Source organism: Marmota marmota, unplaced genomic scaffold (genome assembly GCF_001458135.2).
Source record: "Marmota marmota marmota unplaced genomic scaffold, marMar, whole genome shotgun sequence".
NCBI lineage: Eukaryota > Metazoa > Chordata > Mammalia > Rodentia > Sciuridae > Marmota > Marmota marmota.
The window spans coordinates 52884846-52908994 of record NW_025999977.1 but is presented as its reverse complement, the minus strand read 5'-3'; the positions used below and the strand labels follow the sequence as shown (position 1 = coordinate 52908994).

Here is a 24149-nt window from a genome sequence, read left to right as displayed (position 1 = left end):
TCCCTACACAAGATAAACTGCCCAGGAGCCATTCTGTCAGATCAGCATCTCAGCCAGGCCTGGATTTGATGTACCCATGTTCTTTCTGGCTGTCTCGTCTTGGCTGGTTTGCCCTTAAGAGTCTCAGAGAGGCCTCCTTGGAACATAATTCCTATATTTCCACCTACACAGAACCTGATATTCAGCTAAGTGTTTGAGTATTTCCTTTGATACCTCTTCCCCTCTCAGACATGTCCCAATTTTCTGTTAACCATTTGGCACAGCAGTCTCAAATTTTATTGTTGTTGTTGTTGTTATTTTGTTTGCTTTTGTGGTACCGGGAATTGAACCCAGGGCCTCACACATGTGAGACCAGCACTCTACTGCTAAACCACACCCCCAGCCCCACAGCTGCCCCGATTTTAAGGAGACAGTTGTCTCAGTTGTTCCCCAATCGTTCTGACTACAGCACATATTTGTAAACAGTTGCGTGACCAGAGTTTCCTGGATCCTGGTTCCCTGGCAGAAACATGCCAGCTGCTCTCTTTGCAGTTGGATTTGGCTTCCCTCACCATTTCTGATCTCATACAACCAAGACCTCACCCTCCTGGTTTTCCATGACTTCCTTAAGGATCCCCAGTTCCTGTGGTGTGTCTATACTGGCCTGCAACATTCCATAGTCATTGGTATCAATCTGGTTTGCCTCAAAGTTCACAACCTTTCTGTTAAGGAAGTCTCCCCCGGTCCCTAGGCTGCCTTCCTTTTTTGGTTCTTATTCTTCTCTGTTTCTACTGGTGACACGGAAGCACGTTGACTGAACCACTCGAGTTCCCGAGCAAGCTGGATTTTGTAGAACCGAGTGTTCCAGGCACAACAGTGAAAAATCCTAGTAGTTCTCAATATAGTGGCAATGGAGTTACTGATCAGACGAAGAGATACAGAGTTTGAGCTGCATTAAAAAACATATGCATAATTTACATATGCATTTTTGTATATTCACAGAAGCAGATGGGGATAATGTACCCCAGTCTGTAGCCAATGGCTATGTTGGGGAGAGCCAGAGAGTGGCCATGTGCTGAAGTGGTGGGGAGGGGCGGCACAGTTTCTTCTCTGCCCTTGGGGATGGTTTCAGTCTTTTTCAATGAAAGAGGACTTGTGTGTAATTTGTATATTTTATTTCAAGAAGGAAGTTCCCCAGTACCCAACTCTCTCTCTCTGTCTCTCTCTCTCTCTCTCTGTCACACACACACACACACACACACACACACATTTGTTAATGTCCCCTCTTTGTTTCAAAGATTGAGCTGGTGACTCCGGCATCCCCCAGCACAGCAGGATGACCCTAGTTCACATTAATTTATATAAATGTTACACATTTTGTGGATAAGAACAGAGGCGTTCAGTTGCCAAACACAAAGAAATGAGAGAAGGTGCTAATCATCCTGATTTGACCAGTGTTTGCTGTACACGTGGTGAAATATCACTCTGAACCCCGTTGGTATGTGCAGTTAATATGTTATTGTAAAAGTTTTTGGAGGAATCCCCACTCTTCTTCCGTGGTTTCTGTTTCTGGAAGTCCTGCGACCCCATTAGCTTTGGGTCTTTCATATCTTGCATGGCTGCCGTCAGGCCTTGTGGACTCCTGCTTCCCGCTCTCTTTCAGAAGAGCGTCTCTGGGTCAGGAAACCACAGATTCCACACTGATGCTGTCAGTGCCTCCTCCCGCCTGCAGGGCCTCCGGGCATCATGACTTCCTGGGTCCTTCCTGCTGTCTGTGCACCAGGCCTGGGAGCCACGACTCCTGTGAGCTGTGGGGCTGTGAAACGCTCATCTATGGGGGCAAATTGCCGTTCCTGGCCTGCAGAGCACCTCCGCCCTGTAGGTCCCGGTGTGTTTGAGTCTTTAATTCATGAATCAAAGAAAAGTCTAATTGAGGTCAGTTTTCCTAACTGGCAAAGCTTGCCCTTGGCCTTGCTTTTCGATTATTTGGTGGTTTTCCTCCACGCAGTGTGTCAGTGCTGGTTGGTAGGCACCATTCCTTGGCTCACGTCTAGACACGATCCAAACCTGTACTTTCGGATCAATGTGCTCTTACCAGCTTCTTCCTAAAGTCATGTTGAAGAGGAAGCTGATGAGAGGCCTAAACTGGGGGTACACTCACCACCTAGAGAGCCCCCATCTACCCTTCTGGACATAGAAGATTAAGCAACTCCCAACTTCCTTTGGGCTGGAATGTGTGCTGTTTTGGTCAATAGAGCATTAGTTAAGCACTGACTGAGGGTTTTCAGCAGGTCTGTAATTAGTGGAAGTTCCCAGACTTTTGGTTTCCATTCTTTGCTCTTCCCTATGCTTTTATTTTTTTTTTAATTTTTATTTTATTTTAGTTGTTGATGGACCTTTATTTATTTATTTATTTGTGGTGCTGAGAATTGAAACCAGTGCCTCCCACATGCCAGGCAAGTGTGCTACTGCTGAGCCCCAGCCCCAGCGCCCCCCGCCACCCCCACTCTGTTTCTAAAAGCTGCGTCAAGGTCTCTTAGCCAGGTGTCCTGTGGATCAGGAAGCCCCATTCCCTTCCCTAACAGCCCAAGCATAACCATTAACCCTCCTATGTCTTCCTTGGGGAGCACTCCAAGACCTGTGAGAGCCCTTCCAGAATAGTTAGTCAAGTCCTTCACTCACCCGAGTCTGTGCATCATAACCCCAGAAAGCTCCGGTTCAAATCTAACTAATTAGGAAGTCTTCAAAACCCAAGAAGAACGATCCAAACCAAACAGCCAAACCCAGCTCCACCTGAACTCAAGGTCCCAGTCGGAGTGGCTGCAGGTCTGAGTTTAAGGGTCTTCACGACGTGTGAAGTGAGGGGTGCCGTCACATAGTTCCCTCGAGGCCAGCCTTAGAGCTGTCTCCTCTGTTCCTCACCGTCCAGGCTCAGGGACACTTTTCTGATGTGCTGGTAGTCTGAAGTGGCTCACCAAATAATAAAAAAAAAATCCTCTGAATTCCTTTAGCAACTTAAGAAATGCTACAATAAAGAAGGAGAAATCATGCTGCTAAAAGCAACGTTTACACGTGGGTGTTGGAGTTCTTGTGGGGGATTATAGCAGTGGAGATTGAAATCAGGAGATTTGGACTCACACCTCAATTTCTTGGCCAGTCACCCAGCTCCCTAGAGACCAAGTTAGCTAGAAACTGAGCATCGCACACTAGCAAACGCTCTGAGCTCCTACCATGAGCCAGACACTCACCACATGCCTACTTAACCATTATTTTACTTAATTTACACAACACTCTAGAGATCATTGGGACCACATTACAGAAGAAAAAGAACAGGACTCAGAGACGTTAAGTGACCTGTCCGAGGCCACCCAGCTATTCACTGACAGAAAAAACCCAGCTTGGTGCCTGCAGGTATAATCATAGTTCCATCCCAGCTGCTTCCCACCAACCAGGTCACTTCCACTGAAGGCAGCGAGGCTCCTGAGGTCCTCACAGGACACAGGGGTCCATCTAAAGCTTTCTCACTGGGGCAGCTGGTTGGGCTGCTTGTTGGGGCGGTGCTGGGTGTGGGTATATGCCAAATATACCCCACTGTGTGCCATCCAGAGACTGGGCAATGCCAGCATTAAAGTTCAGAAGTCATTTTAAATACAGAGGACTGAACCCCCTACATCTACCTTCGGATTCTGCAGGCAGCCTCGAGGGAGGACCATGGACCGAGGTGCCACCAGTGTAACGGCTTTCATTTCTTTCTCGGCCTCCTTGCTGGGGCAGACTTCCCAGCTTGGGGGAATTAGCATTTTAATGAACAAAGCAGTTGGAAAGGCCATTGTGGGTTTTTAAAGCCCTTCATGTCCAGAGAAAAACACAGAATTCTGTGACCACATTTGTCATTCGCAGAATATGCTGTCCCAGATTCCCTTCTTTCTTTCTGGACTCTGGCACACACTCATTTTTCTTGCCTGGGACCTGTAGTCACTCTTGTGCTAGTTCTTGCTCTATAAAAGGGTCTTTCCCAGGCTTAGCAATTCCACTGCTAAGAAGAAGGGGGTCGGGTGGTGTTAGGGGTTGAATTAGACCTCTAAAGACACACGAGTCCTCACCCTGGCACTCAGCATGACTTACTTGGAAATAACCATGACCCTGAGTAATTAGCTAAATTAAGGTGAAGTCATCCTGGAGAAAAGGGACCCCCTCCTTGAGAGTGACACAGGTCCTTATGAGAAGAGAGACACACAGACGGCCGTGTGGGAACAGAGGCCAAGCTCGGAGCCAGGGAGCACCCCGGTTTGCCCAGCAGAAGCTGGAGGAAGTGAGGTGGGCCTGCCCTGGGGTCTCTGGAGATTCGACACCTTGATTTGAGATTTGTAGCTTCCCGGATTCTGAGAGAATGAAGGCCTGTAGGTTTGGGTCACGTTGATTTGTCATGGCTGTCACAAGAATCACAAGAAAGGAATCCGGGTGCCGAACCCTGGCTTCCTTTTTCAGTTTGGCCTTGGCTACCCAGGGTTCTGACTGACCCAGTGGCCCTGAAGCGAAATCTGAGGAAATAGGCTCTTGTGTAGCCTCTCTTGATCTTGGTCAGGCGAGGAAGCCGTCAAAATAGCCAGCACAGGGCAAAGGGACAGCACAGCGTCTTGAAATGTGGAATTCGAATCTGCATTTAGGACCTGCAGCATCCCTTTAAAATGATGATGCCACCATTTTTTTCAGAGGACGAATGCCCCCAATTTAATAGAAGTTATCTGTATGGTAGGACTGTGTGTAATTTTTTTTCTTTCATTCATTTTTTTATATTTCTGAGATAATGACAGATTTATCTACAGTCTTAAAAAATGATAAAAGAGACTTTGTGTACCCTGAAGTAGAATTTTGACATTGGTGGGTTTGTATCACTATAAGAATCCTTATCACATGTTCCCAACCATCCCCACCTTTCTCCCTCTCCCTGTCACCACACCCCAGGGCCTGGCAATCAGTACCATTGCCTACATTTCTCTCATGGTGACAGCTGCTATTTGGTGAGCTCTTCTGGTGGTGGTGGGTGTAGCACTGAGCATCTGTCCATATTTATGATGTCATTTAACTCTTAAAAGCCATGGGTGTCATTACAGTCACCCCTGGGTTAGATGCGGCAATGAGGCCCAACAGGGGACCGGTGGGTTTTGCTGAGTCCCACAGTCAGCAAGCAGCAGAGGCAGGGTTGCTCCCCAGACCCACCTGACCCCAGTCTAGGCTCTTTCAACCATGCTCAGTGCCACCACCCTGGACAATGGTCAGGGGAACTCAATTTCTATTTGAAATTTGTTCTCTAGAGATCACACAAAGAGGATTATGTCAACAAAGCAAAACAAAACAAAGCTCACTTCACAGGGAGTGCTTCCTTCTCTCCATGTTTCTGAGTGCCTAGCATGACTGTGCCCGGACTGTGGGACAAAGACAGGAGTCCCCAGCCCATTCTGGGGTTGCCCACCTCCTTAGCAAACCCACCGTGTTCATTGGGAAGGGCTGCACTTGACTTCTCTGAATCTGTGTGACCCGTACACAATGTTAAAATAGACTTTTGTCTTCTGTTAGCTCTTCTGGTTAATAAGGTAATCACATTATGGCTGTGTCATGAAATAAGATTTATACCCAACAGTTCGTTAATGGTGGCCTAACAAGTAGGATTTGTTTGGGGGCTTTGCCGTGATTCCCTTAGTTCCACCCTGTTGGCCCTGTAACCTTTGAGCATCTCTTGACATCAAGCTCTTGGGAAGCAGCAAGTTACAGAGACTGAGCACGGAGCTCCCTAGTCCCCAGTCTGGGTTCCAGGCCCTGGGTTATCAAGGAGTGTGTGGAGAACCTTATGAACTTCTCTGTTCCCATTTTCCCACATATAAAGGTGCTGTAGTACAAGTTGAGTGTCCTATTCTGAAAATCCACATTCTGAAATCTACCTCTTGTCCAAGATGGTACGGGTGGCAGGACATTGGGCCCATGCTCTGAGGCAGGCAGCATGTGGCCGTTCCCTATCAGCCACACAGCCGTTGTCCAGCTGCCACAAATCAGACCTTGTACAGGCCTGAGTCCAGTTAGGGGGAAGCCGGTGATGCCCCAGCTTTCCAGAGCCCACAGAATGCTCCTCTTGGTGTGGACTGCTGTGTCCAGCTGGAAGAGGGTGGGGAGCTTTGTGCAGCTAATATGAAGTCACTGTTAAGCCAGACTGCTGGTCTGTCACTTGGGAAAACTCCTGGGACATCTGAGTGCAAACTCTATGAGCATGAAGCCACCAAAGCTTCCAGGAGAGCAGAAAAGCAGTAATAATGTAACAACCATGACAAAATGGCACGGGCTGAACTTTATTGAGTGTTGTTATGCCCAGGTGGTGCTGTTGTGCTCTTTGACGGTAGCTGTCACTAAGAGGTGGGCTCTATCTTTGTTATACAGAAGGGAAACTGAGGCCAAGAGGTGTTATGTGACTTGCCTGCAGGCTCATGGCTGGTAAGTGGCGGAGCTGGGGTCAGTGGAGTCCCTCTGGCTACACAGTGGAGATGATCAGTGATGACGGGCCTCGTCTGATACGCAGGTGACGGGCACTCAGCCATTCTCTCTCTCTGCTCATGCTTGTATCTCATCCAGGTCAGGGGATCGGGAAGATCCCCAAGGCCTGAAGCTGTACCCACTGGGGTGGGACTCTGGGGCTTCCGGGGGCAACGGCTCCATGGGGTGGTGTTGGCCACGCAGGGCACTCAGGGACTCCAGGAAGAGCCTCCTGAAGGAGGAGGACACGGCGCTGCACAGGACAGGTGTCACTGCGGAGCTGACGTAGAAGAGCGTGTTGGTCACCATGTAGAAGTAGTGATAGAAGTCATAGAGAGCGCTGGAAGGGAAGCCCAGAGGCCTGGTTAGAGGGCCTGTCGCTCCTCACACCCTGCCAAGGCCTGTCTCCTCCGGGCCCAGGGAGGAAGGCATGTTTTTGGCTGCCAAGAAGCAGCGTTCCGTCCCCACCAGCTGCCCTTGGCCAAGGTACTCCACCTTGCCTCTACAATTTGCCATCTCTGGCTGAGTTCCTGACCTACACAGTGAGGATGACCCTGGCGAACGACAGGATGTATCCATCCAGGCCACTGAGATGCTGGGAGCCCGAGGGAATGGATATGGTCAGAGATGTGGTGTCACTAAGTGCTGAAAGTCTCTCTGAGAAGAAGAGAGCTCCCTGTTGCAGGAATTCTTTGCAGTAGTAAGGGCTTGGCCACTGCGTGCATGAGCACATGTGTGTATAAGGGGTGCAGAGGGCTCCGAGAAGCAGGCCTCGGTTGACACAGCTATATCCTCAGGGCCTATGTGGGATCTTTACTCTGTTGGCTTCTACTTATAATCAGAGGCATTGTGGTTTCTAAAAGGAAGAGAATGGATTTTCTCTTTTCCAACTATGTCATAAAGGGTGTGCATGTCCTGGTCTCTGTCTCAGGAGCCTTTGTTAGCTCAAGGAACCACATCTGTAGTCCTCTGCTGCCTGTGACTTTGTGTTAACATGGCCTTCACCCCTGTCCCTGGCCTGCAGGCTTCTGTCCACCCTAGAGTCAGGATGCCCATAGCTATGACTACCACCTACAAGGCTTCTCACTCACATGGCCCCACAGGGACAGAAATTTCTAGAAAATACTGTGACTCTCCCCCCAGTTGGGATACTAAGAGTGCAGAGTGGGCAGGACCATCTGGAACACAGGCCAGAGATCCACAGGTCCTTCCAGAAACAGAGGGTCTCTCTGGGGAGCAGCGGCAAGCCCAGGCACAGAGGAGTGCTGCCATCCCTCCCACCGTGGCCAGGGCTGCCCACCACACTTACTCGGTCCACGCCTCATCAGAGATGTAGCAGTACATGAGCCTGCGGGCGTGGTATGGCATCCAGCAGACCACGTACACCGCCACGATGGCTCCTGCAGGGCAAGGGGACAGAGAACAGGAGAAAGCCAACACATTCTCAGTTGCACCATCTCCACAGGAAGAAGATACCCAAGGTGACAGCAGCCTTTCCCTGTGACTTGTACCTGGAGTCAGAGGGCAGGGAGAGAACTTGGCCATTACCTGATACACTCCTATCTGAATTTGTTCTTGAACTTTGTACCACCAAGTTCTCTGGGTGAATGTCCACTTCAGCCATGACCTGGACATGACATGCTTCCAGAGTCCCCCCCCCCCATCCCTGCAGCTCTCAGAATGTACTCCTGGCTCAGGGCCACATAGTTTCACCTGGTTGGTAACTACATTCACCGCAGAACTCAAATGTCCTTCCAGCCATGGAAAGGCCCTCCAGGTTCTGAGGGATAGATGGCACCACCATCCACCAAGCCACGTGCCACAAAGTCCTCTTATCTATCTCCTCCTAAATCCCATCGATTAGAGAGCTCTCCTCACCATCTTTCTCCATCCCCGTTGCTACCACCCAAGAAGCTCTGTCTCCTTCTCATTGGACTCTGACAACTGTTTCCTAACCGCCCACCCCCTCCCTCTTCTCCTCTCCCCTGCTCCACTGGAAAACCCGTTCTCTAGGCCAGTGTGGGCCCAGCAGCCACCACAAGAAGCTTAGTAGAACTGCAGGACCTCGGGCCACTCCAGACCTGGAGTCGGAATGTCTGGGTTGGCCCTGTGCGCTCTGGCTCGCTCCTATGTGCAGGAGCGTTTGAGAAGCACTTATTGTGTCCATCCTCCAAAGAGCCACCAGGGCAACAGATCTCAAAATGGACTCTCCCCTGTCACTCCTGGACAGTGACTCTTGATCTCTGCCCACCATCTTTAAAGCAGAGCCTGACACCTTCAAGTGCTGACTCTGCTACTTATCACATGCATCGCACCCAGCTCCTGGTCTCTGTCCATGCACAAGACCTGGATGTCACTGAGGGCACAGATCTAGCTCCCATTCGGTCCTTCCACACGTCAGTTTGTGCCTGGGGAGTAGCAGGTGCTTGAAGAGACCTGCTTTCCTGTGCTTTTTAAAGTTCCAATGCTAGATTGTCCCAGATCCTCATAAAAACAAGCACGCAAGCAAAGAGATCAGTGTTGTAGGAGGGAAAGGGGAGGGTAAGGGGGCTGAGTTTGGGGACTCAGTCAGTCTGAGGGTCCACACTTCCGAGCATGTGTTCTCTCACTCTAGCTGCTCCTTGGACTCATTCATACAGCTCAACCTCCAAACAGAGACCAGGTCTCTGCTTGTTTGAGTATGCGATTCCTGGGGCAGATGAGGACTTGCATGAACAAAGTTCCCACTTCTTCCTTTAATATCTCTCTGATGGGCTGGGGGTATGGCTCAGTGGTAGAGCACTTTCCTAGCAAGGCCCTGGGTTTAATCCCCAGCACCACAAAAAAAGGTGGGGGGAGTGTAACATCCCTCTAAGCCTTTGCAGGAGGTCTATTGCTGAGTACAGCTCCCCTGAGGCATAGGAAAAGGAGGTCAGGAAGGACAGTGACTTGCTAGGTCACCTGGTCAGGACCTGGTGGAGGCAGCCCTGGCACCCAGACCTCTCTCCCTCGGGAAGTGTGACAGAGGACTTAACTGAGAACCCGGACGCTGTGCTGGAGGCTGCGGATCTGGCCGGCATCCTTGTGTCTCACCAGGCTGGGGTGGCCCCCAGGGGAGAGGGTCTTCCTCCATGTGATGAAGCCAAGGAGACCCTCCTCGCTCAGTAGCTCCAGGCGGCTGGGCATGGAGTTGCCTGGGGCAGAAGCTGATGGCACCTGGGAGTAGAGGGCCATCAGGTGGCTCACGGTGACCCCATTCAGGAAAGTGGTCAGTGCCAAGGGGAGCAGGAAGGACACCAGCACATTCACCTGTGGAGGCAATTCCAGGTCACAGAGGCAGAGCTCTGGGCATCAGGGGGCGCCCAGCCCAGAATTTGCATCTGTAGAATTCAGGGCCAGAAGGGCCAGAGGATGAGGCTGGGGGATGCTCAGAAAGCTGGGAGTGGGCAATGAAGAGAGAAGAGATAAGGACCCTGGGGATTCGTTTAGGATGCTCAGCATCATTAAATAATAGGATTCTAGAGAGGAAAAGGATTCAGAAAACAAAGGAAGGAAATTATATGGAAAATCCCACATTCAAAAAAGTTTTTCCCAAATTGAGCAATCTGAGCTTCTAGACTGAAAGGTTGTCTGAGTACCAGAACAATGTCCAGAAAGAGACCCACACCGAGGTTTCTGTGGACCTAAGGAAAAGCTGGAGTCAGGTGCAGTGGTCCACACTTGTAATCCTAGCAACTCAGGAGGCTGAGGCAGGAGGACCATGACTTTGAGGTCAGCCCCGGCAACTTAGTGAGATCCTGTTGAAGGAGGAGGAGCAGGAGGGGAGCTGGAAAAAGACTTGGGCACCCACTAGGGGAGCCAAGGGCAATGGAGGGAGTTCCCAGGCGCCCTCTTGTGCAGGAGCCTGGAGAGCCAGGAGGAAGGGAGCAGAAGGAGAGAGGGCTCTCGGGAGGAGGACAGAAGAATAAAAGATGAACCTCAGAGGGCATCTGAAGGGTCTGAACATATTGAAATGGCCCTTACTCTTCTGGTTAAAGAATTTGAAAATGAATTAGAAACAGATGCATAGAAAGTTAAGCAAATGAAAAAAAGACTACAGTATGAAGGTCAAGGAAACAAAGGCCACGTCAGAAGGAAAATACAAAGACAACAGACAGTGCGGCTCACTGTGAAGAATATTTACATAGCCACAAGAGGACCAACGCAACAGATCCAGCAGTGACACGCTTCTCCTGGAGGGATGGCAGGGCCGGGTGAGTGTGTGGGCGTGGAGGGTAGGGACGTAAGAGCATCACCTTAGTGCAAACTATCTGAATTGGGCACTGTGCCTTTTTAAGGAGCTCCCACTCCTGCTTTCTTATCTCGATCACAAATAAGCAACACCATGGGAAGGATAAACCTATACTTTGCTGAGGAACTGAATGGACTTATATCAACAGCAACGTATTTAATTGCTATCAAATTGTCACTTTTATACTGGTCAACTCACAAAGCGAAAGTAAAAATGTATTCATAAATTAGTTCTTAATTATTGGGAAAATTATGATTCCCATAAATCTTTCTGGAAAAACTGTATAGCTTTTTGTACTTTCAAAAACCATGAGTTTTTTTGGGGGGGTGGAGGGGATGGAACCCACTCATATATGGACAACAGATCAACTCACTGATAAGACACTGGGAAAAAAAAGTGAGCCAAGATAACCCTAACTTGGATCTGGTTATTTTGTGTTAACGCATCCTGTATGTCAAAAGCTAAACTTTTCTTTACATGCTAGTTGCCGAACAATGGTGTTACTTTGAGAGAATTTGCATCGTATAAGGTCAAGAGCTGGCTCCTGGTGCATCTCAGGCTGTGCTGCAGTGACCTCCCTCTGCCCCATATCCAGGGAGCTGTGTATGCAGAACATTCCAACCCAAACTGTGCAGGTCCATGTCATTTTTAAAGTCCAGCTCCAAAACAGGGACAGCCTGGAAGCCACTGGCCTAGTCTGTAACAAGAAGCAGGACCTGGCATTTGGGGCATTTGGGCACTTGGTTGTCCAGGTCATTGCCATGCCTCGCCTGGCCTAGCAGGGAGCTGCACAGTCAGGCCTGGGCAGCAGTGCTCTGGCTGTTCCCTAGCAGCTTGGAACCACGTGGAGGCTGCTGGGGGTACACGAGTGTCGGCCATCCTCTGTGCTTGCTAAGATGTGCTTGGGCCAGAGCAGAGACCAGCAGCACATGGACAGGATGGCTGAAGTGTGAGGTCATGGCTGGTCCACGTGATGCAGTGGGAGGGCTGCATTTGCATGGGTCAGATTACTGCTCTGCTCCTGGGTTTTGGCTTTTTTTTTTTTTCTTTCCTAGACCTTTCATCTAGACCTTTTACCCTTTGCCCAAATTTTCTAAAAATGAGAACTGCCCAGTCAGTTCTGAGTCGATTATATTTATAGAGGCTAGAGTAAGTGCCTTCTAAAGTGAGTGGAGTGTTCTCTTTGAGCGTCTTTCCATATTCTTGCCAAGGCTGCGATTGGTATATAAATTCCCTTTGAAATCCTTTACAATGTTGAATGTTCTGGCCTCCTTATTATATCTGCACAAAATCCCATTAAACTGGATGTTCCATCCAGCTTTTCATGGGGATGGAGATTACTAGATTTGATGATAATAAATATTAATTCTGACATTGGTAGTTCTGTAAACACACATCCTAAAGTCCATGTATCAGCAGCTTTGGGACAATGCCTTGTTCTAAGTACTTCTGGAACTTCAGCACCAGAATGTCACAACTGTTGGTTCTAAAGGTTCCAAAGACACATGAAGAAAAATAAGTAAAGCCCACGTTGGCAATCTGGACTCTTCTTTGCTTGGCACCTTCACCCATAATTAAAACATTTACAGGTTCTATATTCCTATGCAATGCCCATTAGCACATAGGTGGCAAATGTCACCTAGAAGCTGATGTAATAAAGACTTCATTCTCCCCCAGGGTAACTGAGCTGTCTTGGGTTAGAAGCTTCCTGACACTGAGTTCAAGCTAGAGTTCATGCAGAAGCCATCCTTCCCTATCAGTACGAGACAGAAACACTTTTCAAAGAGAAAGAGTATTTGGTTGCTCAAAATCCTCGGTTACTTTCTTCTTGGCTTTGTAGACATGACCCTGCATGTCTCAGCCTGCTCTGCAGTACTTGTATTCAAACAGGTCCTCAAAAGGCTCCCACCTGCTGGACAGATTCACTCTAAAGTGGCAGTCCACTGTCACAGCCTCAGAGGCAGGGAAGCCAGGCCAGGAGGCTGAGGCAGAGCATGCAAAGCCATATTTTGGGTACGTTCACCTGATCATATTTAATTATCAAAGGGGAGGCTGGTGTCCTGTCCTTGCCAGGGGGACAGACCTGAATGTGCAAATCCTACTCATAGACACATGAACATCTTTTTTTCTGAATCAGGGATGCTGCAAAGACAGCAAGAGGTGGAAGGACTCCCGGAGCCATGAGTACCTGACTCTGTCCCCAGGTCCCAGGCCTGTCCCATCATCCTTGCCCCAAATTCCTTTTAAAAGAAATCCACAAACAAAGGAAGAAACAGTCATCAACCATCGCTGCCTTATCCCTAGAGGAAAGTCCTGGGTTCAAGGAAGTGGAAGAATGTGCTCCACTGGGCGTCCAAGAAATGTTAGGCCCTTGTTAGTCCCCAGAGCCTTCTGATTTCCCCATGCGGCCTCCTGGGAGGTTGGCTGCAGAGCGGTGTGGTTACGGTGACGGTGGTGAGGGGCATCTTCTGAGGCACGGTGGTCAGGAAATCTGCATTTTTACAGGCTCCCCAGGAGATTCTTAGGCCCAGTAATGTCTGCGCACCACTCTTGTAAGACTGGGAAGAACGCAGGCTTTGGGAGTTAATTTTGAGTTCAAATTTGTACTTTTCTCAATGTTTCACTTGGCCAATTCTCTCCCCCAAGTCTTTTGTAAAATCGGATGGTAACTCTCTTTTGTAAAATAGCGTAGAAACCCTCTGTCCCTCCAGGGGGAGGTGCGGGGACAGTTCCCTCCCCCAACCCCACCCACTTACCTGGATGAAGACCTGGAGTGTGGCGCGGCTCACTAGCACAGTGCACACGCGCGAGGAGGGCTCTGNGACCTCGGGGACCGCGGGCTGCTGGTCTCCATCCGGCTCCCGCGGCCTGCGCTCCCTCCCTCTCTCTGCCCGGAGCCTGGGCGAGCTGCCCGGTGAGCCAGCGCCTCCTCCTCTCTGCGAACCTCCAGAACCGGGAGGACACGCCCCTGAAAGGAGTTCCTGAGCCAACGCGAGACAGTGAACTCCAGCTTCCCAGTTCCGTTCAACCTGGGAGAGCGCGCGCCGCTGGAAAGGGGCTTCTGCTGGGGCAGACTTATTATGAGTTGGGTGGGACCCCACCGCTTACTGCTGTGTGTCCTTGGGCTGTCCTCCCGAGTTTCTGCTGATTTCCTATCATTGCATTTGGTCAGACTGGTTGTGGGTATATAAAGGAACCCTAATATCTTACTAATTTCTCTGTTGTGGGGCCGGGAGGCTGAGATTGGGTGCCAGCAGGGTGGGAGTCTCAGGAGAACTCTCTTCTGGCTCAACAACTTGTCATCTTCCTTTTGTGTTCTCACATGGCGGGGAGAGAACCGGAGAGCTCTCTGGGCTCAGGAATTTAGGCTTAACTTCACTGAAGATTTACAAATAATCTTGGTGTGCCTCATTTTCCCATCTCATAAAACAATGAAATGGAATTAGATTATTCCCCAAAGTGGTATGCAGATCTCTAGGGGTCTACAACCCCTTCCCAAGGATCTGCAAAGTGAAAACAATTTTCTCAGTGACTCTCAAGCATGGCCATTCCCTGTGCTGGGGTCACACTGATTGCCACCTGTGATGGTGCAAGGCTGCAGGTGCTCCCCTTGAACTGTACCAGACGCCATGCTCTTTATCACAAGGACTTGCCATCTAAAAAATCAGCTGAGCTCCCATAAGGATACTCTTGTCCTTGATGAAGCAATAGAAGTTATTAATTTTTATTAAGCCTTGACCTTCGAGTGCCCATCTTGTCGATGTTCTGTTTGTGCACTGGGAAGAACGCACAGGGCACTTGGGCTGTGTGTGATGGGCAATGGCTGTCCCAACGGGAAGAACTTGTGCTCTCTTGTCACAAGGTGCACTGATGTTTCTTCCCCCGGAGCACGATTTTCACTTGAACAAATGGACAACAAACTTTAGTCATTTAGAGCTAGGTAATTTGGTAAATGTTTTCTCAAAACTGAGTGCAGTCAACCTGGCAGGGAAAATCACAGCAAGTATGTTGCTAAGTAAATTTGTAATACTTGAGCTTCCGACCCAGCAGAAATCAGAACTTTGGACCATTGTATGTGTCACCACGAGCTTGATGTTTTCCAGTATTCAAAGTCTCTTCTCATAACCATGGTAATATTAAAACAATGTGATTTTCATAAAATATGTAAAGGAATGTATCAACATTTGGGAGATCTTCATACCTACGTGAGCCAGCATTCTACAGATGTTACAAAATCATGCATGGGTAAAAGATGCATTGAAAATGGAAAGTTGATCAATGGGTTTGAATATAACCAGTTATGGAAAATTCATTGATATATTTTCAGTTTCCCTATTGTAACAATGTTTACGAAAATGCTGCTATTCAAAGTGGTATAATATTAAATACCCACAACTCTTTGGGAGGTTATTAAAATACTCTCCTCTTTTCCAACTACATGTCTGTGTGAGGATGAATTTTCTTCATATACATCAGCCAAAGCAACATATCATCACAAATTGAATACAGAAGCAGAAATGAGGACCTGGGTCTTAAACTGGACTAGACATTAAAGACATTTGCAAAATTGTGAAGCAATGAATTATTCCTCCTTGCTATTTTTATTTGTAAATATGGCTATTTTATATTGACAAGTAATAGATTTATTATTGTCATTTTAAATTAACTGACAAATATTTTTAAAATTTCTGTTTGAATTTCCAATGGTGTAAACTTTTGGTTTTAGGACCCCTTGGCACTCTTAGAAATTATTGAGAAATCCAAGAACTTTTATTCATGTGGATTATACCTATCAACACTTATAATATTGTATTAGAAATTAAAACTGAGAACTCATATTTAAAAGTTTGAGAACTTTGGGATTAAATTTATACTTCCATCATGTTTAAAGATTTCACGTGTGTGAAGTTCATGGTCAAGGGGCACATCATCACTAGAGGCCAAGACCTTGTCATATGACACAGACTGCCACCCACTACATCACCAAAGTCCTCTCTAACCTGCTTCCTTTTACCTAGTGCATTGTGTCCACTTTTCAATAAAAAATCACAAATCACATTAAAAGGCAAAAACCACAGTTTGCAAAGAATGAAAAAGTATTAGAATAAGAGATTGCAGAGATGTTGGAATTTTTAGACCAGAAATTTATGAGAAAAACAAAACTATGATTAATATGCTAAGGGCTTTATTGGAAAAAGTAGCAAGAAAAAACAGATGGGCAATTAAAGCAGAGAGATGGAAATTCTAAGAACCAAAAAGTGCCAGAGATCAGACACATTGTAACAGAAATGCAGAGTGCCTTTCATGGGCTCATCAGTAGACTCAACACAGCTGAGGAAAGAATCTCTGAGCTTGAAAATATGAAAGCAGAAATTTCCCAAACTGAAAAGCAAAGAGAAAAAAGACTGGGGGGGTGAAAACTCAGAATAGGATATCTGAGAAATGTGGGACCACCACAAAATGTATAACACTGCATCATGGGAATTCCAGAGGGAGAAGAGAGAGAGGAATGTTTGACTGGGAATTTTCCCACATTAATGACACACGCCAAGCTGCAGATGCAGGAAGCTCAGAAAATATAAGACACATGTCAAAAAGCAACTCTTGCACATATCATATCCAAACTGCAGAAAATTGAAGGTAAAGAAAAATATTGAAAGAAGCCAGAGGAGAATAAAATGCTTCATTTGCAGAGAGCAAAGATATTTGACTTCTTTTCAGAAACCATGCAAGCAAGGGGAGAATAGAGGGAAATATTTAGTATTTTGAAAGGAAAAAGAAAACACCAACCTAGAATACTAGATTCTGAAAAATCATCCTTCAAAAGTTGAGTAGAAATAAAGACTTTCTCGGGGCTGGGGATGTGGCTCAAGAGGTATCGCGCTCGCCTGGCATGCGTGTGGCCCGGGTTCGATCCTCAGCACCACATACAAACAAAGATGTTGTGTCCGCCGAAAACTAAAATAAATAAATAAATAAATATTAAAAAAAAAGACTTTCTCAAGGAAATAAAAATTGAGGGAATTTGTCCACAGACCTGCCTGGAAAGAAATGTTTAAGGAAGTTCTTTAGTGATAAGGAAAATGACATAAGTCAGAAACTGGATCTACAGGAAGAAGAGTCTGAGGATGAATAAGTGGAAATAAAAGAAAAACTTCACTATACTTATATTTTAGTTGATCTAACAAATAGTGTTTTGTTTGAAATAATAATAGCAAAGATGTATTTAACTGTATTACTTATGTCTACAAATGTTGCTCACCCTGTGGTTGGTTACATCCCAAGGAACCCGTTATAAGTTGAAAATACTGCAAGTTTTCCTCCACTTAACCTACTAAACATCATAGCTCAGCCACACCATATACCGTAAAGCATGTCGGTCATTCCCACAACTGCAGGGCTAACTGGGAGCCCTGGCCTGCTGCTGCTGTATCATGAGGGTGATACCACATATCACTGCCTGGGAAAGGATGGAAATTCAAAATTTGAAGTATGTTTCTTATTGAATTTACATCATTTTTGAATCATCATATGATTAAAAACTTACAAGTCAAACCATTGTAAGTAAAATAAATGAATGGCAGCAATTGTAGCAGGAATAGCAGGAAGAATGAGGAGTATTTTGTTATTATAAAGTACTTGTGCTACCCAAGAAGTGGCATGATGTTCATTGAAAGTGGCCTTGGAAAGCTGGTGCAGTGATGCATGACTGTAATCCCAGCGATTCAGGAGGCTGAGGCAGGGGGATTGCAAGTTTGAGCCAGCCTCAGCAATTTAGGGAGGCCCAAAGCAACTTAGTGAGACCCTGTCTCAAAATAAAACATGAAAAGGGCTGGGGAAGTAGATCAGTGGTAAAGAGCCCCTGGGTTCAATCCCCAGTCAAAAAGAAAGAAAAAGAAAGTGATCTTGGATTAGTTATAAATTTATCTTGCAAACTTGAAGGCAATCACACACACACACACACACACACACACACACAAAGAATGAAAGAAAGAAAGGAGAAGAAGAAAAAAAGGAGAAATAGGAGGAAGAAAGATATGTTAAGGAGAAAAATCAAGTCTTATAAAATTCCCAATTAGAACCACAAAATCAGAAGATAACAAATATAGTAGCTATTAATTCAATTATGTCAATCATTTAAACATAAATGGTCTAATTTCACAATTAAAACTGAGAGATCATCAAAGTGGATCAATAACCAAGACCCAATTATCATGTTGTGCGTTCTAAAAATATTTGTAAAAGATATATATGACAAAGGACTCTCATCCAGAGTACATAAACACACTGAAAACTAAGTAGTAAGAGCTGGGTGTGGTGGTGCACATCTGTAATCCCAGTGGCTCAGGAGGATTGGGGGTTCAAAGCTGGCCTCAGCAACAGTGAGGTACTAAGCAACTCAGTGAGACCTTGTCTCTAAATAAAATTCAAAATAGGGCTGGGGATGTGGCTCAGTTGTTGAGTGCCCTGAGTTCAATCCCCAGTGCCAAAAAAAAAAAAAAAAAAAAAATCAAAACAAAACTCAATGGTCTGAAGACAAACAACATATTAAAAATAGGCCAAAGACCTTAACAGACACATCACCAAAGATATATAGGTGGCCTGTAAGGATATGACAAGATGTTCCACACCAGACGTCATCAGGGAAATGCAAATTAAAGTAACAATGAGATCCCGCTGCCCGCCACTGGGATGGCTAATATGCTAACATTGACTCCATGGAATGCTGCTAAAGGTGTGGAGCAAGAGGAAGTCTCATTCACTGATGTTAAAAACAAAAAATGGGGGTAAGGACATAGTTATAGTTGCATGGTAGAGTGCTTGCAGAGCATGTATGAGGCCCTGGATCTGACCTCCAGCACTAAGTATATAAATGTATAGAAAAATTTAAAATATAGAAAATAAAAAAATATAGAAAAAAATAAAAAATGATACAGCTACTTTGGAAGACAATTTGGCAGTTTCTCACAAAACTAGACATATCCCTTCCCCATATGATCCAGCAGTTAGGCTCCTTGGTATTTACCCACATGAAGACTTACGTCCACACAAACACATGAACATGGTTGATGATAGGAATTTTATTCATTATTGCAGGAGCTGAGAAGCAATCAAGATGTCCTTCAGCAGGCAAATGGACAAACACTGTGGTGTCTCCAGAGAGTGAAATATTGTCCAGTGCTGAAAGTGATGTGCTATCAAGCCACGAGAGGACACGGAGGAAGCTTGAGCACTTTTTACTAAGTGGAAGGAGCCAATCTGAAACGCCTACATGACCGATGACATTCTGGGAAAGATGAAACTCTGGGACAATGAATGGACTGGCCAGGGATTAGGAGGGAGAGAGGGCTAGGCAAGCACAGAGGATCTTTTGGGCAGCAAAACTGGTCCTTGGGATTCTGTGACACTGGGTACACATCACTGTGCCTTTGTCAGATCTTAGAACGTGCCACACCAAGCCCGAACCCTGGAGTAACCGAGGACCTTGGGTGGTGATGACGTAGTAATGTAGGGTCACTGATGGTGACAAATGCGCCACTGTGGTAGGGGTGTCGAGGAGGGGGCGAGCAGGAGGGCATACCCATTCTGCTCGATTTTCCTGTGAATCTAAAACTGCTCTGAAAAATAGAGTTTTTAATTAAAAACAAAACAAAACACAACAACCAAATGTGACTTTTTCTCATGGTGTGTAACACCCATAGTGCAGGGAACTACTGGTGCTGTTAAAGTGGATTAAAACGGAGACCCGGTTCAGTGACTCTCTGAGCAGACAAAACCAGCGTCTCGACCTTGCTTGGTTACAAACATGAGCACATCCTAACCTGGACTGTTTCTTGTCATCGCTTCTATTACAGAAAATCAAAACTTCAACTTCACCAATCAGAAGCTGCTAACTAGACTATGCACCTAGGGACCTCTAGTGACCTAGGCCAAAGAGGGCAGCTACAGAACTGCAACCAATGAGACGTTTCTGCACCCACCTTATACAAGTCATCCCCTTGGGTTCCTTTCATGGATGGCTGTTTGCTCAATCAATCCAAAACATTTATTGTGCTGTGGTTTACCTTTTAACATTGCTAAAGATGATTAGGGCCAGGATCCTGTCCTGAGGGGTCCCTCTGGTGGACAGGTAGTGAACCCCCCCTGGCAAGTTCTAAGGGAGCGGATGGCGAGGACAATGCCCCTAAATTCTGCCCTTTCCTCCCTGAACTTCAGTTTCCTTATCTGGAAAATGGTATCATCGATCCTGGAGGAAGGTTGTGAGAATTAGAGATGACATGTAAGTAAGGCACTTGGCACCTAGGAGGAGCTCAGAGAGGTCAGCCCCTGACCTCTGTCCCTTTCCCTCAAAGATCAAAGGAAGAAGTCCTCATGGGGTGGAGAGTCAGGGAAGGCTTAGGGGCCTGGGCCTTGGGTGTGGGCCAATGTGGACAGAGGCTCCATTTCTGTACCTGCAAAATGGTGCCATCAATGCCTACCCCAAAGCGACTGTGAGGATTCGGGGTTAGTAAGTGCCAGGCACGGTGTGGAGGACTGTCCTCCTGTGGCCTCCGGTATCCCCACAACCTTGTGAAGGAGGGATTCTATTTTTACCCTGTTCTCTCAGCTAAGGAACGGAGGTTGCCCTAAGTCATAATGGCCTCTGAGGAGGGTGGCAGGAGAGGCTAGCAGGTCCCATGATGACTGTGCAATATAACTCCCCACGGAGCTTTTGGTGATCCCCAGCATCCATGGGAACCCATAGTGGTCACTTCCCCATCTCTTGGTGCATCCTCCAAACCAGTGTGGGCCCTGTGGCTGCAGATCTGTGGGGCATGTGTCACCCCAATGTCCTGTCTCTTTCAGCACATGCTGCCAATGGAGTGGGAAATGGCCCTGCCTGGGCTCAGAGCTCTGAGGACCATGGCAGCCCGCTGTCACCCTCTCCTGCTCCACAGGGACTGTGGCTTCCGATGGGTACAGTGGCTCCAGCCTGCTGTTCACAGCAACTGCTGCCTGTGCGTGTCCTGCGCTTCAGTCGGACTCCGGCCAAACGCTGAGCAGCACCAGGTATAATTCCTCCCAATCTTATCACTCGTTTGGTCATGAGGTTCTTAAAATATCTTGAGAGGATGAATTAAAAATAGTAAGAGTGGTGGTGACCCAGGTCAGCAGAAATGTCCCAAGGTGTTGGTGTTTTCTCCCTTACACAGTGACTGTGGGTGCTTGTCCTGGTCGTGGGGTGGGAGGTGCTGACTCGAGGTCCTTCCCGGGATTAGAGGGGTTCGGGGCATCAGTATTCAGAGGCCAGGGTCCGGGTCAGTGACTCAGATGGCAGCGGCCTGCGGTGGAGTACTAGTCACCCTCACCAGATATGGCACCTGGGGAAGCCACTGACCCGGACTGGTGAAGTGAGGGTGATCCTAGGCTTGCATCAAAGAGAACACGCCAGGCCCTGTCCCTTGATCTTCCCTTGCATGCTGACAACGTCCCACATGGGTCTTGTCAGGGCCTCCACGGGAGGAAACGAGGCGGAGAAGCCCAGGAAAGCAGAGAAGGCCTCTGCAAAGGGGCAGGGGGGGGTCTTGGGCTGGTGCTGCTGGGACCCCAGGAGCAGAGCCGAAGACATAGGAGGACTGGTGGCCTCAGGGCTGCAGAGACATGGGGACAAGCTCCGGGAAGTTGAATCGGGGAGCCCAGCTCATCCCTGGGCCGCAGCCTCCACACCCAGGCTCCTCTCACCGACCTGGCTCCTCCGAGGGCCTCATATCTCAGGCCAGTGAGCTCAGAGGCAGTACTCTGAAGTTCCTCCCCTCGGTCGGTCGCCTGCAGGCCGGCCCTCTCCCCTTGGCCATTTCCTGGTGGAGGCCTCTGCCCCCTGCCTTGCTCAGAAACCGTCCTTGCTCTGCGCCTCCCTCCCACTGTTGCGGGAAACAGGCTGGTGGAGAAGCCGCAGGCAGCACCAGGGAGGAGGAGCGCTCCAAGCTTTATCTACAGCAGCAGGCCCGGAGGAGATCAGAGCGTCCTTCACTGGTTTTCCAGAACAATTGTAGGCTATCTAGTGTCATAAATTTGCTAGTCTAAACGGTACATAGCTGTGCACAGGTTTCAAGTGGGAAGTGGAGTGTGATAAGGGGAAGAACTGGCTCCTTTTACAAGGCCTTCCATAAATCTCTAGCTTTCGGCCTGAGCCTCCACAGGGGTGTTCACACTTCAAAGGGAAGTAGTTAGATCCTGAAGGGAGGAATGGAAAAGTAGGAACAGGCGGTGCTAATCAAGTTTCCAGACGGAGCTCTCTAGAAAGGGGAGGGAACTCCCCCTTTCCCAAGCACTAATTCTCAAGACAGTGTCCTGGTTTATTTTCCGTCCAGGTCGCGTCAGTTACCACCACACCACCCCCTGCAGGCTGCCTGCATCCAGGAAGGGCTGGGATGAGCTTGGGGCGCCTGTCTCTGCAGTCCCCTGGCCTGCTTTGCAACTTTCTGGCTTTGTGACCCAAGACCAGCCCTTTACACTTCTGTTTTCTCCTTAGAGGGGTGCTGCGAAAGCCACCCATGGTCACGCAGCGCCAGGGCCAGCACAGCTCCCCATGTGTCGAGGCCGTCACAGCTGGAGAGCGAGGGGTGACGCAGGTGGGCTGAGCTCCCTGGAGGCTGTGCGGTCACTGGGAAGAGAGCTCGCAGCACCCTGTGGGGCTTGAGGCGGTGGCCAAACCCAGCTCTCCTGACTCCAGACAGGCTGAGGCAGGAAGAGGGACAGAGGAAGGGCTCCGTGAGGCTCTGGTGGCAAGCTGGGCAGAGCACAGCTGCCCGCACTCAGCCTGTGGGGTGGAGGGCCTCCAACACCTCTCCCCATCACCTTCCCCCTGGGAAAAACATGTGGATTTGAGCCTGATCCTGTCTTAGAGCTGTGACCTTGGGAAGTTCCTCAGTTTCTGAGTCTTGCTCCTGAGATGATGGGCCCCAGAGAGCCTGAGTGGGACATGGCAAATACCGGGTGCCCCGTGCTGGCTGGGACTGATGCCCTCCTCCGGTTTCCCCTCACAGAGTGGACAAAGGCGGGTGTCTCCGGCAGTCTGTACATCCGGGTTGTTTGTCAGCCAGTCCCCAGGTGGGAGAGGATTTGCAATTTAACACTCTGCTCTTTTGCTGAGCCTTGTGACTTGGCCAGGGCTCCGGACCTGGTGTAAAGGGAAGCACCGCCTGCCGGGGCTCCGGTGTCGCCTGGGCAGCCTCCCTGCTCCTGAGCTGCTGTGGCTGAGGGCATTCCTCTCCTGACACGGGGCGAGAAGGGGGCTCGCTCCCCAGGCCCAGCCATGGCAGACCAGGAGCCCCTCTGCAGCTCCAGCTGGGAGGCCCCACAGGGCAAGAGCTCCCTGGACTCAGCGTGGTCATGGGTAAGGGCCGGCCCTGCGACCTTCTGCCAACAAGGCCTCTGCTCTCCTTCCCCGTGTCCCCACCTCAGCTCCTGGGTACCGATAGGGCCCTGGGGTCGTGTTCCCAGAGAGGTCTCGTTCAGGACGTCCTGCACTCCTGTTTTCTAGATAAATGTCATAAATGCTGGCTTGCTCCTTGGGGCTCCTGTTCAGAGGCTGCGTTATGGGTAGGGGTTAGCACATATTCAAGAATTAAAGGCTGTGCTCTTTCCTTGGGTGGGAGATGCACAGTGGCTGCTGTAACCCTGGGTGTCCTGAGGGCTTCCACCTCATCAGAGAGGGGAGGCGGGGGCGTGGGGGAGAGTCCACCATCTTATCCTTGCCAATAGTACGTGTGCTGTGTGTGCCCAGGCTCGCTGTTTCACACAGCCTGGTTTGGACCTTGTCCTAGATGCCAGGAAAGGGAGAAGTTTGTTCAAAGGTAGTTATTTTCACTGAGAGCCCTGAAGCAAGCTCCCGAGGGTGTTCAGATAACCCCGGGTGGCATGAGGACTGACGGCACAACCTGGGCTGGAATTCAGGGCCTGGCTGGTTCTCCAAAGGCCAGAGGGTTTGGCTGCAGCGAGGACGTGTGGAACTCCCTGGCCTGGGCCTGCATTCTGGACGCCTCCATGTCACCCTGATGTGGTCTCAGCTGCAAAAGGCTGGGCCAGCATGGAGGGAGGGCTCGTGTGTTGGGGAGCAGTGAGCACCGGGCTCTGCATCCTACAGAAGTAAAACCTGGCTGCAGCCACTCTGGAGTATTTGTTACCTGACACTTTGCTCAGCTCTGTTCCCCGGGCAGCATCTTTCCCACAGGGGCAGGAAGCCTTGCTGGGGATCACTTGGAGGCTCAGGCTGAAATGCAGAGAGGGAGCTGGAGGAGGTGAGGGACCTGGATTCTGCTCCTGCTTCTACCCCACTGGCCACTTGGCCCCTTGGGCAGGTATTCCCTGCATGGACCCCAGATGTTTGCAGAAGTGT

The 24149-nt window shown here is 48.7% G+C and overlaps 2 protein-coding genes across 4 annotated transcripts in view; one reads left to right on the top strand and one right to left on the bottom strand.

The window, feature by feature from the left end:
• Window positions 1-6416: 6416 nt before the first annotated feature.
• Window positions 6417-21519, bottom strand: Ntsr2 (neurotensin receptor 2). The gene is made up of 5 exons (XM_048804962.1): window positions 21498-21519; window positions 13528-13589; window positions 9516-9789; window positions 7811-7901; window positions 6417-6841 (listed from the first exon to the last, which is right to left on the bottom strand). The coding sequence occupies exons 1-5, from the start codon at window positions 21517-21519 to the stop codon at window positions 6580-6582; spliced, it is 711 nt and encodes a 236-aa protein (XP_048660919.1). The 3' UTR covers window positions 6417-6579.
• A 1532-nt stretch (window positions 21520-23051) lies between these two features.
• Window positions 23052-24149, top strand: part of Lpin1 (lipin 1) — a 108772-nt gene continuing 107674 nt past the window's right edge. For all 3 annotated transcript variants that reach the window (XM_048804795.1, XM_015479963.2, XM_015479962.2), the window contains exon 1: window positions 23052-23147. In XM_048804795.1, the coding sequence (XP_048660752.1) occupies window positions 23067-23147 (81 nt within the window). In that variant the 5' untranslated portion in view covers window positions 23052-23066. The remainder of the gene's footprint in view (window positions 23148-24149) is intronic.

Excerpts from the sequence above, each read along its gene's own strand:
- Ntsr2 (XM_048804962.1), bottom strand. The coding sequence starts at position 21,519 with ATGAGGCCCTCGGAGGAGCCAG. Across the intron at positions 7,902-9,515 it reads GCACAGCGTCCGGGTTCTCA|GAGCCATCGTGGCGGTGTAC; the intron begins GTTAAGTCCTCT and ends CTTGCCCTGCAG. Across the intron at positions 6,842-7,810 it reads TCTGATGAGGCGTGGACCGA|CGCTCTCTATGACTTCTATC; the intron begins GTAAGTGTGGTG and ends CTTCCCTTCCAG.